We start from the raw sequence: 18,750 nt of genomic DNA, 5'->3' as shown, positions 1-18,750 counted from the left end.
ATACTAATTACAATAAAAGTAGGTTGCATAAGGAAGAAAGGAAGACAAAAAAGAAAAAAGAAAAAAAGAGTTTTTCTCTTCAGCGATTGGTAGCTTAGGATCAAACAACTTTTCCTCCCTATTCTTGTGTGCGCCCAATAACAGCGCTATTTTTTATGGGGGTCTGAGATTGTTACTGGGATTGTCTCAAGGGTTTAGATGTTCTTTTTATTGCTTCTGTTTTCACCACATGTTATATGTAGTGCTTGCTCTCTTTCTTAATATATATACTAGATTATTTTTCATATGCATCTGCACATGACTTTTGTTTTCAATTCATATCAAATGAATATTATAATTTGAATAATTAAGCATCTACTCTCTAAACTTCTAGAGTAAGAATCGATTAACGTTTTAAGAGATTATAAAATCACTTAGAAACGCTTCGATCCAAACATACTCTAAGTTCAGTCAATTAACAACGATTCAAACATTACTTAGTAGTAAGATATTAGTGATCATGTCAAAGATGAATGTTCTATTCCCGTTCAGCTATTGTTGAACTCGAAAAGATAAAAAAAATGCACAAATCAACTTAATTTATGTCGTACCTGAAGCACAATTTAAACATGGATTAGATAGTCAAGCACTCGTCAGCTGAGAGATTAGATATCAGATACTTGAATTTCGACTCCTATATGCAATGTAGTATATATGCATAGATTATATAATTTTATCATGAGCAAGTGAATGCAAAAAACTTAGAGAAAGTCAGATTCGAGAGAAGTCAAGTTAATTACCAATTGATGTGCTCGGCCATCAGTCAGGACATTTATCAAACAGATTAGTAGCAATTTTTCTTGCTTCGGCTACATTTTCTCCCTGCCGTTACCACCATATCTTGCGCACCGACACACTTTCAGTATCATTCTCTCCTCATCGCGAAAGAGAAATTTATAGAAAAGAGAAAAATGTACCGATCGACGAGCTGGAACCGATTCTCCAATGAATACTACTCGCATTCGGCCCCGTCCTCGAAGTCAGGGCAGGCGTCGCGATTGTGGTCGTCCGCAATGAGCTGCCAATGAATGATCCGGTCGCCGAGATGGTGAAGCGAGAGAAAGCGCGAGTCAAGTTCGCCGAATCTGCCGTTCATGTGATTCCGCTCGTTTTGCTTCTCTGCACCATTTTTTCTGGTTCATCTCAAATCCAGGTAAGTGAAGATCATGACGCAGGTAGAATTCGAGTTCTTCTCCTTGGAATCTTTCCTTCCCAGCATTGATTTTCCGGGAAAATGAAGGGAAATTTCCCCGTTTCCACTAATCCAACGAATTAATCCATTCGCTTTCCGAGAAGAAAAAACAAATTGTTAATTTACACCGACTTCAAATTTTAAGAATTATACTTTTTTTTTTTACGTGTAAACTGAACTTGACAGATTTTTTAGTTCAATGAATCTCTTATTTTTTTAAAAAAAGTTAAACTGAGTTATTAAATATAAAATTAAAATTTATATCTTAATACAATGCTTTCAAAATTTTATATTTCATAATTTAAAAAATGGTTAAATTGCTCACGATTATATAAACATAATTATTATTATTATTTTTTTTTTTTAGAATTTTAGCGGCAAAACTAAGAATGGAATAATATATTTTTTAAATTTAAGGATGAAAACTATAATTTAATTTATTTATTATTATCATCATTAGCAAAACTTTATTCTTAATTTTAGGTTCAAACTTTAAATATCAGTTCATTTTTTAGATTATAAAAAGTTATTATTTTTTTTTATTGAAAAAGTTAAGCCTTTATAAACTTTAAAAAAAAATAAATAAAAAAAATCCTTTCCTTCTTATCTTGGGCCTCGGTCAAGATTACTATTGGGCCATGAAATTGCGCGCGAGAAGAAGTGGCGGCGGCGACCGTCCGATTCCCAATCAGAAAATCGGATTCTTCCCCACAAGACCACCGCGCCGGTGGCGGAAAATCTGATCCTCCGTTTGAAACTTGATTAGAGACACGGCATTGAAGTTCTTGAACAAGAAAGGATGGCACACTGGCAGTCTCCGTGTTAAGGATATTTAGTAATAAATTATACTTTCCCGTATATATTATATTTGATATTTTATTATAAGGTAAATATTAGATATTTGCCTTATTACCATAGGTATCTTTCCATTTATTGTTATTTCCATTTATTACTATTTCCATATCCTTGTAATTTATTTGATTATAAATAAGATAACTTTCACACCATTTAGGTGTGGTGGATTAATCAAACATTCACATGGTATCAGAGCCATTTTGGTTTAGCAACCCGGATCCTTTCTTTTCAATGGCTTTTGAAATATTCTACTGTTCTTCTCCACCACCCCTGCTGGCTTTGACGCCGCAGGAGCAGTCTTCATGGCTACCGCAGGCGGAGCCGATTAATTACTCTTTGGCTCCACCCTATTGACCTCCAAATCATCCTTCACCATACTCTGTACATACAATCTTACCTTTTCCAAACATAGTCTCTTTCATTTTCTTCTCAATTTTCCCTTTATCCTTCATAGAAACCCTAATCTTAGGATCTTCATCAGCATTTCTCTTCAGAAATATACAGAATCTCGATAAGCCTATCGACCTTTTGCAGAGATTTACCTTTGGAATCTAGGCGCCGCACTGGCATCTTCGCCAACCAAGTTGCTGCCGCCCTTCTCGCCAAAATTGGCTCCTTCGCCCCAATGTGGCGACTCTTCCGGCTGCCCTTTTTGCCAAAATTGGCTCCTTCGCCCAATGTGGCGACTCTTCCGGCTTCAACATTGTCTTTGTCCCTTGCTCTAGGTTTCCCCTTCTACTTCTTGGGGTTAGACATATTCTCACCAGAGCCAAGGTAGCATCGTCGCTAAGCGACAATCCCTGTTTATGGGTAGACATATTCTCGTCGAAGCCAAGGCAGCATCGCCGCTGAGCGGCGATCCCTCTGCAATTTTCGATGGCCAAGAAAGTGTTTCTTTACGCCTCCTGTGAACCAGGTTGTTGACATCTTCACGATAAGTGTTTCTCAACCTCTTTGAATTTTTCAGATCCAAGCTTCACGTTCGTTCAAATCCGACGCTCAGCTTGCGGTGGGGTGTTAAGGATATTTAGTAATAAATTATACTTTCCCGTATATATTATATTTGATATTTTATTATAAGGTAAATATTAGATATTTGCCTTATTACCATAGGTATCTTTCCATTTATTGTTATTTCCATTTATTACTATTTCCATATCCTTGTAATTTATTTGATTATAAATAAGATAACTTTCACACCATTTAGGTGTGGTGGATTAATCAAACATTCACGCTCCGGAATATAGAGAACGTGTGGAAGGCGGAGCAAAAGCATGAGGCCAAGCAGAAGAAGTTGGACGAACTCCGCAAGCAAATCCATGAGGAGAAGGAGCGCCAAGAGTTTCGTCTTCTCCAAGAACAGGCCGGCCTCGTTCCGTATGTTTTATCTTCTATATTGTTGTTAACAGTTTTAATTATGCATTTGATTCATAGTCTGTAAGTTTCAAATCGGATTCGATCTCTGAATAGATGAGGATTGGAAACGTTGCGTAGATTAGGGTTACCGCCAAGGCGATGGTTAGGGCTTAAGTAGTTCGATTGTTTTGAGGAATATTTAAATTTTGGACTATATGGCGTTCCAGGAAGCAGGAAAGATTGGATTTTCTTTATGAATCGGGTTTGGCAGTCGGGAAAGGTAGCAATTCCGATGGATTTAAGAGCCTCGAAACTCTACCTACTACTACATCTACTGCTGCGGCTGCCACTGAACCATCTAGTTCCAAGGTACTGTTCCACTCGCTGTTAATTTGTGTGCTTCGGCTATCTCTTCGTGGTGCTCAATTATGACTTTTTTTTGTTGCTTTCTTGTGTTGTTTCTGCAGGAAGCCGCTGCCCCCGGTGCTCTGTTTGAGGATAAGCCTCATTCTGCAAATGACTCATGGAGGAAGCTCCATTCTGATCCCTTGCTCATCATTCGGCAGCGTGAGCAACAAGCTCTTGCCCGCGTAAAGAACAATCCTATTCAAATGGCTATGATTCGCAAGACTGTAAGTTCATTTTTTCCTTGATGTTTTTTCTTCTCCTTATATCGTTTTAACCCTATCAAGTTCTAGAACTTTTACTGTCCTAACATGGGCTTTGGAAATTATATTGAAATATCCTTTTTCCATTCATTATTCTCTTGAGAAGGTTTCTGAACTATGTCCATGGACACTTTGTGGTAGAGAAAGCTGGTGGCTTATCTTAATTCCAAGTTATCCTTTGAGTTGATGTAATGGATTTCTCTGCATTTCTCACCCTGTCGATAGGAACTAAAGATGAATCTATGATCAGAAAGTTCCTTTCGGTATATCTTCATGACTAGTCAATTGTGGCAAAAGTGGCAGCTTGTTGATAAGGAATCAACCCGAGAGAAAGCTTTGATACCAAATGATAAGGAATCATTACAAGGGAAGTAAGATTCGTATTACCTTGTTGATCGAATATCTCAAGGTAAGAATACTTGTTTGAGATTCGAATCACTCCACAAACAAGATCGATCATGTCTAACTTGAATGATTCTAAACATGCAATCTAAACTACATAGAATTGCAAGGAAACTTAGTCATTTGCTAAAGGAAAGCACAAATGCTCATTTTACTGCATTTGCTAAGTCTCCTTACAAATACAACACACATGGTTCTATATAACCTCAAAGGAAATATATATCTGATCTTGAGCCTAAAGCTCTTATACCAAATGATAAGGAATAAGAGATTTCCCTTGAGTTGATTCCTTATCACTTGTGTTAAACAATTCCCCCGACAAATAATGAACAGCCATATCAAGAATGTTCTGGTACAATAATTTTCATTCTTGTAATAGAATCTCTGTTTATCTCATGATCGTATTATCTGCAAGCTCTTTCCCTTGTTTGACTTGAAGAATAGATCTGAGGTGTTTTCTTCTTTAAAAAATATATTAGGTTGAAGTGGAAAAACACAAGGACAAGAATCCTGATGACAAAAGAGAACGGAAGAAGCATCGCCATAGTAAATCAAAACGTCGTAAAGCTTCTTCTCCAGAAAGAGATTATGATTCTGAAAGTGTCAGCCCTGAGATGCAGAGAAGGAACCATGATCGTGACAAGAGTTCAAAACATGATGTTCATTCTTATTCAGAAGATAGAAGAAGCAAAACTGATTATGTGAACGAGAGGGATCGTGATAGAGGCTCGAAATATGATCAGTCAGATCGAAAGACGCCCAAAAGCAATCCTCATGATTATTATGCAGAAGAGAGACATCATGACAGTTGAAAGAGAGACAGAGATTCTTATACTCACAATGAAAAGGACAGTACAAAAGTGGGGGAATCAAGAACTCGTGAACCGAATGCTTCTAAATCTCCTTACGAGCCACGCCATAAGCATCGTAGGCCTGCTACCAAGCTTTCAGAAGAAGGGCGTGCAGCCAGGCTGCGTGAGATGCAGCAGGATGCTGAGTTCCATGAAGAGCAAAGATGGAGGCGTTTGAAGAAGGCAGCCGAGGATGATGCACTCGAAGCCGAACAAAATGCAGTGCCCTCGAGCCGAAATTTCTTAGACACTGCTCAGAAACGTATGTATGGTGCCGAGAAGGGAGGAAGCTCAACGATCGAGGAGAGTATTTGTTGGAGGACATACTATTCACAGGGTAAATCTGAGATTGAAGCCAACGCTTTTAGACGGTAATGCACATCACTTGTATACTTTGCTTGTGGTTATTGTTTAACATCATCCAATGTGATCCAAGTCATGTTGATCACATTCATATATGGTTTGTTTAAATTAAATTGCTGATTTTTTTTCTAATGATATACTGAAATTATGAACCTGAATCACATTGGATGTATACATCTCTCAATGAACGAAATTTGCCTAAGGAAAGTGGTCTTAATATGTATACTCTATAGTCAAAGTCTGTCTTGTTTGGGCAACTTTTGAAGATGCCCAATTAATGTATTCAATGTTCAGCTTATTATTGTACTCTTTAGCTTAGTTTTATTCAGGTAGTTTAATGGTCAGAATTTTATGCAATGTTTAGTTTTATTAAATTAATACGTTACTTTAATTTTTAAATTTAAAATTATCTCACTCATTTAATATTAATATTAATGATGTGCTGTAGTTTAGTGGTGAGAATTTCACGTTGTGGACATGGAGACCTGGGCTCGAATCCCAGCAGCCACAATTTTACTTCTTAATCTTAATCTTCATGCCATATTTGATTTTAGTTAATTTATTTTATAAATTTTAGCCACAATCTTACTTTTTAATCTTAATCTTCCTGCCATATTTGGTTTTATTACTTTATTTTATAAAATTTAAATTAATCTCTAGTTAATTTATTTTATAAATTTTAGCCACAATCTTACTTTTTAATCTTAATCTTCCTGCCATATTTGGTTTTAATTACTTTATTTTATAATTTTTAAATTAATCTTGCTTATTTAGTCTTCATATTAATTGTGTGGCTGTAGTTTAGTGGTGAGAATTCCACGTTGTGGCCGTGGAGACCTGGGCTCGAATCCCAGCAGCCACAATCTTACGTTTTAGTTACTTTATTTTATAAATTTTAAATTAATCTCGCTCACTTAATCCTAATATTAATGGTTTTAGTTACTTTATTTTATAAATTTTAAATTAATCTCGCTCACTTAATCCTAATATTAATTGTGGCTGTAGTTTAATGGTGAGAATTCCACGTTGTGGTTGTGGAGACCTGGGCTCAAATCCCAGTTGCCACAACAATAGTAGTAACATGGAGACCCCGGCAGGGCACACCCACAATGATTTCTAATGCACCATTATTCTACGCATTAAAATTTCACTACACTATACTCTTCTAACTCGATGGTAATTAGCATATTCACAAGAATAAAGATTTATATTTTCTTTATGGTATACGGATTCAATTCACAATGGTCCGTTTGATTATAGCATTCAAAAGCAACAAATTCTCATGATATCATGTTATGTCTATGTATTCTTTATCTTTTCTTAAAGAAAGTTCGATTTTCATAAAATATGATCTTCCATGTCAAACTTTTAGCCTTCTCTTCTCGGTCAAGACCAAGCTTCAACATGGTATTTACCAGCCTTCTCCAACGCCCTTAGCCACCTTACAGCAGATTCCCGTGGAACCCGAGTTTCTTTCGATATAATTTCCTCGAAAGTTGACCATACATCTGCAGGCATTTTTGTGGAAGAGCCTGCAACATATACAGCAGCACCATCCTTGAGCATGTTCCAAATCCTTTGACTCTGTTCAAGCATCTTATGTTGCACGTAAACCTTCCGCGGTTGATCTCTGGAAAACGCGACATAAAAGCCTCCACCTTTCTCCTCTGATAGTACTCCGTGATGTTTCAAATGCGATAACCAGAAATCTCGATATAGGAAGTCGTTGTCCTCATTTCGACAACCGAAGAAAAACAAAACTGGAGCAGTTGACATGGAGGGATTCTCCATGGACCTTTCCTCTACAAATCCTCTGAAGGGTGCACAACCTGTTCCGGGTCCAACGAGAATCAAAGGAAGAGATGGGGATGGAGCGGGAAGCGAACCCTTATGGAACCACACCGGAATACGAACGCCTGTATCAAACATATCCATATATACATCAAGTAAATCAAATTCAGTGCTATGTAAATAACGAATGCCGAATTCTATTCTACGTACATTGTTCGGCATCAAGTCCAGCAAGCCAACTCGAGCAAAGACCCACCCGATTCCTTTTATATGGTGTCGTCCAAGATACTACGTTTACGGTTAAGTGCACCTGATTCGGGTGAGCTAAAGGGGAAGAAGATATGGAGAATGATCTTGTTTTCAATGGAGGAACCAACTGAACCAACCAATCAAATGGCATTTTCACAGAAGGGAAATCTTCTAATACCTGTAGTATTACCAAGACAAGTAAATGGGATAATTTCATCTTCTAGCTCTCTATTGGGTATTATATCTTAAGCTAAAAGAAAAATGTAGCACAAATATTTGGGGCAGCATGCATTTACTTAAATGTTTGGAATCACCTCAAGAACACTTCTTCGTTCCTTTTGATTGTACTGATATAAATCATCTCTTCCTTCAGGTGACGCAAAATATTGAAGTCTTTCCTTTTCATGTGGAGCTGTTGCATAGTAACTCATAACCTGCGAGAAAAATTATGTTTGGGAATATAAATGAATAAATAAAACAGAAGCAAGGTTGTAATTTCATCTGAACACCCTGAAAATAAAATGAGAGTAATGAAAAAATGAAGAGGTTCGAAGGACTTGCCTCGAAAAAATAGCGTCGAGGAGAAGCTGATGCAATATCCATTGTCAGTTCAATAAAAGTTTTCAATTTGATAGGAACCATTTGGGTAGCAGTTGGGATGGGATCCTGTTTGCGCCTATTTCTAGGAGAAATCTGAAATTAGAAGTGCTATTTGGTAAGTAGAAGATTTAATACAGCAACCTTCATATAATGATAAAGATTAATGTCGACAGAGTAGGCCTCATAGAAACGTAAACTTTCTTTGTTTATTGCACACATCGGTTGGGGAGGAGAGCGAAACATTCTTTATAAGGGTGTAAAAACCTCTCCCTTGCAAACGCGTTTTAAAAACCTTGAGGGAAAGCCCAAAGAGGACAATATCTGCTAGCGGTGGGCTTGGGCTGTTACAAATGGTATCAGAACCAGATACCGTGCGATGTGCCAGCGAGGAGGCTGAGCCCTGAAGGGGGGTGGACACGAGACAGTGTGCCATCAAGGATGCTGGGCCTTGAAGGTGGTAGATTGGGGGGTCCCACATCGATTGGAGAAGGGAACGAGTGCCAGCGAAGACGCTGGGCACCGAAGGGAGGTGGATTGTAAGATCCCACATCGGTTGGGGAGGATAACGAAACATTCTTTATAAGGGTGTGGAAACCTCTATCTAGCAGACGCGTTTTAAAAACCTCGAGGGGAAGCCCAAAAGGGAAAGCCCAAAGAAGACAATATCTACTAGCGGTGGGCTTGGGTTTGAAAAAGATAACAGCTACAGATAAAACCGCAGTACAATGTGCTAACATCAAACACAATGAAAATATGAAACACTTGGCCCCTTAGCATTGTGTGATGTACTTGTGATAAAAAAACAACCAACCACTACCTATTTTCTAGCACAAGTACATCACAAACAATGAAAATAGAATCTTTGAGTATTTCCCAAAAAAAAAAAATTGAAATAAGATGATTCAAGAATTTACAAACTGATAAATCAAACTTACCGTAATAAATGATTCAGGGTCCAAATTGCAACGTTGTATGAAATCATTTACAGCAGCAGGGTTCTGACTGGGAAGAACCTCGAGGACATCACCAACTTCATATTCTATTACCTAAAATTAGTTCAAAATGCAATCACTGAGTTACATAGAAAAAAACAATGAAAAATAAGTAATGAAAATTTGGAAATTACCAACTTACAGAAGAAACAAATTCAAATTCAAAGTGGCGCACGTCCTTTCCAGAGCCTACTTTACTCAAACGCTCATTTTTTATCTACATGAAAAAAGAAAAATGAGAATTTAGAATATGAAAAGGAAATATTGCGAACAGCTCTCAAGATAAAAATGAAATTTCTATTCCAAAGAACTGAGACAAAGAAAGTACGAGATGTAACATTCTTTGGTTGGAGAGGCGAACGAAACATTTCTTATAAGGGTATGGAAACCTCTCCCTAGGAGAGGCATTTTAAAATCCTTGAGAGGAAGCCTGAAAGGGAAAGCCCAAAAAGGACAGTATCTGCTAGCGGTGAGCTTGGGCTGTTACAAATGGTATCAGAGTTAGACACCAGGCGATATGCCAGCGCCCCAAGGGTGTGGATTGTGAAATTCCACATCGGTTGGAGAGGCGAACGAAACATTTCTTATAAGGATGTGGAAACGTCTCCCTAGGAGACGCAGTTTAAGAACTTTGAGGGGAAGCTCAAAAGGAAAAATCCAAAGAGGAGAATATCTACTAGCAATGGGCTTGGACTTGCTGTTACATGTCTTCCCTAGCCTTCCAAGGAAGATGACCCGTATACCACTTTGTAAGGTTTCTCCTGCTGATTGTTCCAAAAGCACAATACACATAACCACCAATTTAAGAAGGGGTCTAATCCTCCTTACAACCATAGCTCCTAAGCTAATGACACAAAACATAACGTAACACAACATCAGACATCATATAACTAAATCCTAAACTCTAAAATCAAACATCACAAAATATATTTATACTTCCATACAACATTTAGAGACTAATGGCATAGCGAATTCCTTCTCTGCCCTTCATAACATAATATAAGTATTTACTATTGGGGTCTCACATTATGTACTTTACATTTTTTGTTTTCTTTGTCTAAGTGGTTGCCTTGTGAGAACCATTGAGGAGTACGCAAACTGAGCCAAATACTCCTAAATATAAAAGTTATGTTCAGTAAGATACTCACATGCATGATACTACAAAGCTAGCAAACTATATCTCAAATTCCCAATTCTGTTCAATTAATCAATCACACCACAAGACATGCCAAGTTTTTCCTCATCAAGAATTTTGTGGGTTTTGCAAAGAAGTTCAGACAATGCGAATTATGTTATCAGGAAGCTATCGACAATCACCTCGATAGGGGAAATGAAAAACTGGTTCACAAGGGTTCAAACCTGAATTCAGCTTCCATCCCATGATACCCATTGCTCTTGTATCACAACCATATACAAGAAAATCTATATATATATTGACTGATGTCAGAATTTGAGGTGAAATAATATGATCGATTAGCGAAGGTTTAATACCATATTAAGAAGGCAATCAGGTTTTTTCTTTCCATGAGAAAATTTTCCTGGAGACATCAAGCGAGCCCTCTCAATTTGCATCTCCATGTTCTTCAAATCTAAGAGACACAAGGAATATCAAGTGGTCAATAAATTGTATGAAGGCTACTAAAAGATAAATTAGTATCACATTAATTGTATAAACAATTAGAAGAATATCATTTACAGAATAAAAAGAAAAAATACACTTCTGTTCCCCAAGGTTTGATTTATATTGCATTTGGGTTTAAAGGCTTCAAATACCATTTTTGCTCCTCGTCGTCAACTTGACGTTAATTGATTGAAAGTTGACAACAAAAACCAAGAATGCTAACAACAAAACCCCAAAAAGAGATTATTCCAAATTTAAAAGGTTGAAATGTCGAGTTTGAAACCTATGAGATCCCATATTGGTTAGAGAGAGGAACGAAGCATTCCTTATAAGGATGTGGAAGCCTCTCCCTAGCAGACACATTTTAGAACTTTGAGGGGAAGCTCAGAAAGGAAAGCCCAAAGAGGACAATATTGACTAGCAGTGGGCTTGGGCTGTACAAATGGTATCAGAGCCAAGTTCCAGGCGGTGTGCTAACGAGGAGCTGGGACCTTAAGGGGGTGGATTGTGAGATCCCACATTGGTTAGAGAGGGGAACGAAACATTCTTTATGAGGGTGTGGAAACCCCTCCCTAGCAGACGCGTTTTAAAACCTAGAGGGGAAGCCCGGAAGGGAAAACCCAAAGAGAACAATATCTGCTAGCGGTGGGCTTGAGTTATTACAAAACCTCACGAACCCAAATATAATCTAAATCAAGTCTTAGGGACCAAAAGTGTATTTTATCTCAAAATAAACTAGAAACACAAGTAGATGCTGAACTGATCAAATATCAGTAGATTTTTGTTAGTGTAAACAAAGTCCAGAACCTATAGCCATCTTTTTACCCACTATTTGTTCGCTTAGTGAAATCTAAATCTGCCATTAAAGCCAACATCTGAATTCTCCATTTTTTACATGGTATGTTAACTGAACCAGGACAGAGGACCAGAAGTAGAAAATTCATCTTCATCAATTGTTATTCCATTGCATTACGCGTTTTGGATAAAAAAATCAAACTTTCATTAACAAAAATGAAAGGATACAATTGTCGTTTTATTGCACTCTTCATTATGAATATTCAAGAAACTAGCGTACCTGAGGTTAATTGTGAATTCAACTTCCCCACATTGTGATATGCAACTTGAATGCTTGATTGATCAATTAATGTGTCGCTCGAAAACATAAAATCAATGCCTTTCGGGAAAAACATTGGATTAGTATCACTCAACGAGCTCCACAATGATAACATCCAAGGATCTAGAGCAGCTTCATACCTGGCATAGAGCATTGATCTTTCAGATCAATTAACTTTCTATCGTTGAAAAATGCTAGCACAGAAAGACATAGAAAACATTCAAGTAACTACAGTTGTAAATGTATTCACTAACAAAATAAAACCAATCCCTAATGAAACTTCCTATCGGTTTGAAGATCATGGCTGGATTTACTTGAGGGGAAGGTAGATCAGACGGAAAGACACGGAAATAGCTTTTTCTAAGAATCATTCAACTAAATTAGTAGATTAAAGGAAGCCTACCCCGAATGGTGTTGATCATCACCTAAGCCTCTTTCCAGAATGGCCCTTGCTCCCAAATCAGAAAGTCTTTTGTCAAGCTTTTTTGCAACAAACTGTAGCGTACATTAGCAGGTACCTTAACATATCATACCTCAAAATTACAAGCCAATCAATTTCTAATCATAAAATTCTGGACTAGCACGTCTGAGATGCGTGAATGAAATAAACTTCGTAGTGTAGAAAAAAAAATGGGGAATGCATGAATTAATTTTACTTCCAAAGAAAAGGAGAAGAGATATTACATTATATTTTTGATAACTAGAATCACCTAATCCAAATACAGCATAAGGTACTCCTTTGAGCCAAGAATGATTTAAACTTCTTTGCAGAAGGAACCTCCAAAATCCCTGATACAAAGAAAATGATGAAAGTGTACCACAAAATAATAGAAAGAATATTTTTGGGACCCAAAAAATAAAAACTCACTTACCCTCATGGAATCTGGTGTTTCACCCTGGCCTGTGGTAGAGACGACAAAAATTACAGCATCCTCACGAGGTAAAGAACTCTGAAACGTTAAATACAAATAAATAACTGCAGATTACTTTACACGCCATGATGGTAACAAGAAAGTTACTAGAGCAGGCGAAGTATTGCTTTGAACAAAGATATAAAAAAGATCTGATAGATAAGCTAAATCAAATACAATACAACTCCTAATATAGTGTTAGAAATTCAAACAATGAATTTTCTAGAAATCTGATTACCGATTAATTCAAACAATTTAACCATTATATCTCAACTGCTAAATTTCGAACACTTCCTTCATAGTTCAGTTCAATCAATTTAATACCTATCAAAGCATTTAGAGTGTACTTGCCCCTTGCATTCCTTCTTGCATCCATAAAGTTGCTTGGGGCCTTACAAACTCTATCATTACTCATCAGGGTTGAGACAATGGTTAAAGTTCTTGTGAATAAAAAAAAGATTTGAGGAGATTATGTTTTCCTTACCACAACTGAACAAAAAGTACACACATAATTGGTTATGATTTCGAGATTCTAATATCTCAATTGTTAGAGACAAAACAAAGGGGATAATGAAAAGATGAAAGCTTACAGCATCATATTCATCCATGGAAAGAAGCCTCACAACACAACCTCTAAGCTCAGCTTCGCGGCCTAGCCTCTCTGCAGCATCTTGTGCATTGCCAGTTTGAGTTGCATACAGTATCAGTAACTCAGGTTGGTCTTTCATGTCTTTCACCTGAAAACAAAGTCAAACAATTTCAAAAAAAAAAAAAAAAAAAAAAAAAGGAAAACACAGATGATGTAACGATTAAGATTTTATTTTTCTTTTCAAAAATGATATAATCCTGTATTAAATGCAGCATTCGTTCTCGCCGGAAGTAATTTCCAGCGAGACAATTATTGCCTTAATGGGAAACGTCTCTTGACCGTTTTATATCTCTAAGCACAACTTTTCAGCATCGCTGGAAACAATTTTCTCTCCGAACTTACCTTTTTGCGTCCGAGTGCGTGTGAGAGATCGGAAAACCGAGAGCGTTCGAAAGGAAATCGTGTGGGTTGGTTCACTGGGTAGTTTGGGGGTTTCTCGGAACGTTAGAGTGCTATTTCGGAGGAAGAATCGAGTGGAAGTAAGGCATCAACGTCGGGATCGCTGCGTCGAAGAAGGTTGACCGTCGGAATCGAAGAAGGTTGCGCTGCGTGACCGTCGTCGGAATCGGGGAGACGGAAATTAGGGTTTCGCTGTCTTGCGGGTAAGGTAGGCACGGGTTGGAATCGGGTCGGGTTCCCTCACATTCGGCCTCTGACCCAGCCCACAAACGAACACGCGGCGCGTTCGTGGTCGGCCCAACCGGATCTCAAGACGCGCGCGCCTGTAGCTCCGTTCCCGGCTTCACACGCGTACACAGTCTCGGCTCGGCTCGCACGTGCACGCCTCTTGAGGGACCAAAATATGATTTAAATTACAAAACACATATATATATATATATATATATATATATATTTTTTTTTTTTTTTTTTTTTTTTTTTTTTTTTGTCTTTTTGGCAATAATTACTCTAATACGGCACACCAATAGATAAATACATAGATATATTTAGAAGTTTAAATCATCCTCGAAAAAAATATACATTACCCATTTGAATAATAAAATGATTTCTAATTACAAAATCATAATAAATTGTAAGAATCAACTATATTGGAGGGTTATAACTTACCAACAAGATTCATGTTCGCAAACATGGCACATGACCAAATTGTACAACGGAGATGGTCACACGAAGCAACTATTACCTATTATGTAGAGTAGAAGAGGAGGGCAAAAGAGTAAACTTCCTGTTTTTTTTTTCTAAAAAACAGCTTTTTCTTAATCTAATCAACCTTCTTTTGGAAGAGAAATTTGAAAACACAACATTTAAAAAAAAAAAAAATCCTTATATGTATTGTTATTATTACTCTTCTCATATAACTCTAATTGCTCCAGAAGTTTGAGATGACAAGTTTTGTGTCTGTGGAGACTGAGGCAGCCCAATCTTGAGCTCCAGGGCATCTGCCTCGAAATTAGAGGCTGCCACTGCTATGGCAGACGGCTGCAACTGCTGCAATATGGGCCTGCTTGGGGAGGTTCTTGGCGAAGGAGGAATGCCTGATGGATGGCCAGCCATCGGTGCGTTGGGACTCCTTGGGCTCTTTGGCATTGCCATAACTCCTCCTCCTCCTCTTCTTCCAATATTCACCAATGGCAGTATTGGAACATTTGGGGATACTCCCACCTGCCCAAAACCAAATATTTCCATAAATTAGATGTATTGTTCTAGATTCAACGTCGGTAGATATTGTCTTATTTGGGCTTTTTCTTTCCGATTTTCACACGAAAGTTTCCACACCTTGATAAAGAGTGATTTTTTCTCCTCCCCAACCTGGGACATCACATCAAATCCGGTTGTTCAAGTACGGTTTACTAAATAAATGAGGTCGACTCGATCCGAACCATTAGAAGTGTCTCTTCTAATTGAATAATATGTGTAGGTGAAGATTTGAACCATATGATTTGACATATTTGCGGATAATACACGTCTTAATTAGCTAGAATTACTTGGCGTAAAAAAAAAAAAGCGAATATTTAAAAAAAAAATAAATAAATAAGCTTTTGAAAGTGTTCTTACCACATAAGGAATCCCATGCAAATTTGCAGCAGCCGAGGCTGCCGATCCAGTTGCTGGAGGAACAAAATGAGGAGCATCCAAACAAAGATGAGGGAATCGATTGATAAGTTGTGCTGGTAAATTATTGACCTGCAACAAAATTTATTTTCAGTAAATAATAAAAAAGTAAAAAAAAAAAAAAACAGTTAAAAAAAACCATTTTATTTTTTCAGAACTAGAATTACTGAAAATAGATTAAAAACAAAGAATGGTTGTAAATTTAATTTATTTTTAAAGAAAATTATCCAAGAATGTTTAATCTATTTCACCTGTTGTTGATTCTCAGAACTGTTGTTCTTTGGCAGTGACGTTTCTCCAGAAGCTTGGCAATCTTGGGGAACATTATTCTGTATTTTTTAAAAATAACATTAATAATCACAAAAAAATTCGACAAAACTCGAGGTCCGGTTAAGAAATAAGCGCACGAAAAAAACCAAATATTACTTTGATTTCAGGCATGTCAAAAAGACTGGCTCTACGTTTCTTCTTTTCGTTTGCATGCATCTTCCTCAAAAAGTACTTTTGTGCATGACTAGCTACTTGGGTCGGTGTTCTTGTGGTTACAAAGTTCTTCGAAATCCCTCTCCAATCCCCTTTCCCGAGCTTCTTCAAACCAGCCAAAAACGTTCTATGTTCCTCTTCGGTCCATGGCTTTCCTGCATAATACATGTCACATCAATCTAAAATTCTTATACAAATTTTCGAACAATCTAATTTTTAGGATCCGAAAATATAAATTTTCTCGGTTTTCTAACAGGATGAACATAATTTTTTTCTGAAATAAGGTTACCCGAGCTTTAACACAATTGAGTTATGTTCTTCGGACAATTTTTTTATTTATTATTGAAGTGTATATATGCCTACCAATTTGAGAGCGAGGCACCAATTACCATCTCGATGGTTTGATCCCCACCCGCAACCTCGTAATTATCGAACTCGAAAAAAAAAACTACTAATGGTAAGAACAAATATAGTAAACTCGAGCATAGATAATCAATAATTAAGGATCCTTACCATTAAAAAAAAAAAAAAAAAAGTATGGGAGAAACTAAACCAAAAATTAAAATTAATAAAAGAAAATAAAATTTTAGCTTACGAACCTTTCTTCCTCTCGTGAGCGGCTTTGCGTCTCTTGTTATGAATAAACCCATCGGAAAGATACCCAGCGTTGTCGGCGGAGGCGGAATTATCATCGGCGACGTTGTACACGGCGGCGGCGGTATTAAGATCAAGAACATTATTGCATGAGTGAAGATTCAAATTCCCCATGCTGAGACTCTTCCTCATAGATTCGTCTCTGTTTTCCATTAAATTAACTCCAAATAACTTCACGCAATAATAACTACTATTACTATAATTATTATTCCCCTTCAAAAAATTACTACACGTTCGGGAATTATGTCCGTTTAATCCGCAATGCGAACATTTTCTCGGCGATTCCCTCACCATTTTCCCGAGAAACAAACAGACAAAAAGAAAATTTAGCCCTAAACTGGTTTTTTTTTTTTTTTTTCTCTTCCTCTGCTTTCTCAATCAAAATCTGCAGCGAGAAAGAGAAAGAAAATTTGAACCGGCAGGAATTTTGCTGATCGATCGATCAACGAACCGCAATTCTCTCCCTTTCTCTATCTATCTATTTTTCTGTTTTTTTTTTTTTTTTTTTTTTTTTTTTTTTTTCAGTTTGTGATTTGAATTTTGCTCCTCCATGTATAAATAGCCCTTCGATTTCCATTACTGCAATAGCACGATGTCATATTACCATTTCCCCCCTTTTTCTTCCCCTGAAATTACGTTTTCCTCCTACCTAAAAGACGGTGATCCTTTCAACCAATCATATTTCTACACGTGTCACGCCCTTATTTTGAACTTTCCTGTGCATTTCTTTAATTGTCATTTTATATTATTATTTAAATTTTGAGTTTTTTTCCCTTTAATTTCTCGGAAAGTGAGTTTTTTTTTTTTTTTTTTTTTTTTTTTTTTTTTTTTTTTTTATTTCTTTCTGGTCAAAGTTCATCTTTCCATATTGGAAAGATGATTTTAAAGTCAATTATGTTTGAATCCATTAATTTTTTTCCAAATTTTTCTCTGATTTTGATGAGTTTTTTTCCTCTCAATCTGGATATTTATAATTTTATCTTCACATTTTAATTTTAGCACATTTTATCTATCTTAATTTTTTTTATCATAAAAAATTCATTCCAAAATTTTTTATTTTTAAAAATAAATTAATATATTAATATTAAATTACATAGTTTAACGAATAATAGTCAAAGCATTCAAGTTTGGTAGCTCTATCTCACTCCCACGAAATTACCAAGTTGAACTATAATTTTTTTATATTTATATGATTAATCTTTTTTTAAAAATAAAATATTCTTGGTTTAAATTAATTTAATTCAATCCCTCGTTTCAAAGTCAAATATTTAAATAAGTAGAATCCAACTACCAATTTTAAAATAGTAATTAATATTTTATCTACTTAATTAAATTTTAATTGATATATTATTATATTTTATTCACTTATGTGACATGTTACTTTATTTGGTAAAAAACAAACTATTCCATTTAATAATCGAGGGTGTAATTAAGCATTTCACAATTAATTATAAGAAAAATAAATTAAAATTTCTTAATTAACCTATTTTTCCAATTTGTAAACAAAAAGACTAAATTTAATCATACTGTCGAAATATTTAATAATTAAAAACAATAACGGATGTTTTCTATTATATATTTTAGAAAAAAAAGAGATTTTTTTGTTTTATTCAGAATATCATTGGAATAAGATATTATTCGATTATATATTTATAAGTTTTCTTTTATCTAAAAAGATTTTTCTGATACTCTCAATATTGATATTAAATTTATATTAAATCAAATAAGATCAAGCCTAAGTTATATATTTGTCACATATTCATTAGACTGTATAAATCATCAATATTAAATTAAATAAATTAATTTTATTAATTAAAATTAATGGTCATCAAAGTATCCTCTCCCATACATCTTGGAATATGTTTATTATATGTGTAGTGAATTTTATAT

At 36.1% G+C, this 18,750-nt stretch overlaps 2 protein-coding genes, 1 non-coding gene and 2 pseudogenes across 5 annotated transcripts; 3 read left to right on the top strand and 2 right to left on the bottom strand.

Annotated features, from left to right (window-relative positions):
- Positions 1-950: 950 nt before the first annotated feature.
- LOC147789374 (uncharacterized) lies at positions 951-1,353 on the top strand (annotated as a pseudogene).
- Positions 1,354-2,892: 1,539 nt separating this feature from the next.
- LOC111809718 (uncharacterized) lies at positions 2,893-5,884 on the top strand (annotated as a pseudogene). Its single transcript, XR_015411738.1, has 5 exons — positions 2,893-2,976; positions 3,294-3,463; positions 3,670-3,811; positions 3,910-4,074; positions 4,992-5,884. The product of XR_015411738.1 is annotated as an uncharacterized LOC111809718 (transcript).
- Positions 5,885-6,516: 632 nt separating this feature from the next.
- TRNAH-GUG (transfer RNA histidin (anticodon GUG)) lies at positions 6,517-6,588 on the top strand. The gene has a single exon. It is a non-coding gene; the product is annotated as a tRNA-His (tRNA).
- Positions 6,589-6,914: 326 nt separating this feature from the next.
- LOC111810844 (Flavodoxin family protein) lies at positions 6,915-14,304 on the bottom strand. Of its 2 annotated transcripts, XM_023697642.2 has the most exons (13): positions 13,996-14,304; positions 13,595-13,741; positions 12,966-13,043; positions 12,778-12,882; positions 12,497-12,588; positions 12,055-12,233; positions 10,850-10,947; positions 9,501-9,575; positions 9,302-9,412; positions 8,328-8,459; positions 8,081-8,200; positions 7,728-7,944; positions 6,915-7,642 (listed from the first exon to the last, which is right to left on the bottom strand). In XM_023697642.2, exons 2-13 carry the CDS (start codon positions 13,730-13,732, stop codon positions 7,113-7,115), a joined length of 1,875 nt encoding a protein of 624 aa, XP_023553410.1. In that variant the 5' UTR covers positions 13,733-13,741; positions 13,996-14,304; the 3' UTR covers positions 6,915-7,112. The 2 variants fall into 2 exon arrangements, with proteins under 2 accessions (XP_023553410.1, XP_023553411.1); XM_023697643.1 differs by lacking the exons at positions 13,595-13,741; positions 13,996-14,304 and adding an exon at positions 13,329-13,347.
- A 314-nt stretch (positions 14,305-14,618) lies between these two features.
- Positions 14,619-17,360, bottom strand: LOC111810724 (putative transcription factor At5g61620). Its single transcript, XM_023697482.2, has 5 exons — positions 16,806-17,360; positions 16,150-16,361; positions 15,975-16,052; positions 15,667-15,795; positions 14,619-15,273 (listed from the first exon to the last, which is right to left on the bottom strand). Exons 1-5 carry the CDS (start codon positions 17,152-17,154, stop codon positions 14,962-14,964), a joined length of 1,080 nt encoding a protein of 359 aa, XP_023553250.1. The 5' UTR covers positions 17,155-17,360; the 3' UTR covers positions 14,619-14,961.
- Positions 17,361-18,750: the final 1,390 nt, after the last annotated feature.

The sequence above is a fragment of the Cucurbita pepo genome, chromosome 14 (assembly GCF_057944985.1).
Source record: "Cucurbita pepo subsp. pepo isolate OVF chromosome 14, ASM5794498v1, whole genome shotgun sequence".
In the NCBI taxonomy this organism is placed as follows: domain Eukaryota; kingdom Viridiplantae; phylum Streptophyta; class Magnoliopsida; order Cucurbitales; family Cucurbitaceae; genus Cucurbita; species Cucurbita pepo.
Note: the sequence above shows the minus strand (reverse complement) of the source record. Positions and strands in the feature narration are given on the sequence as shown.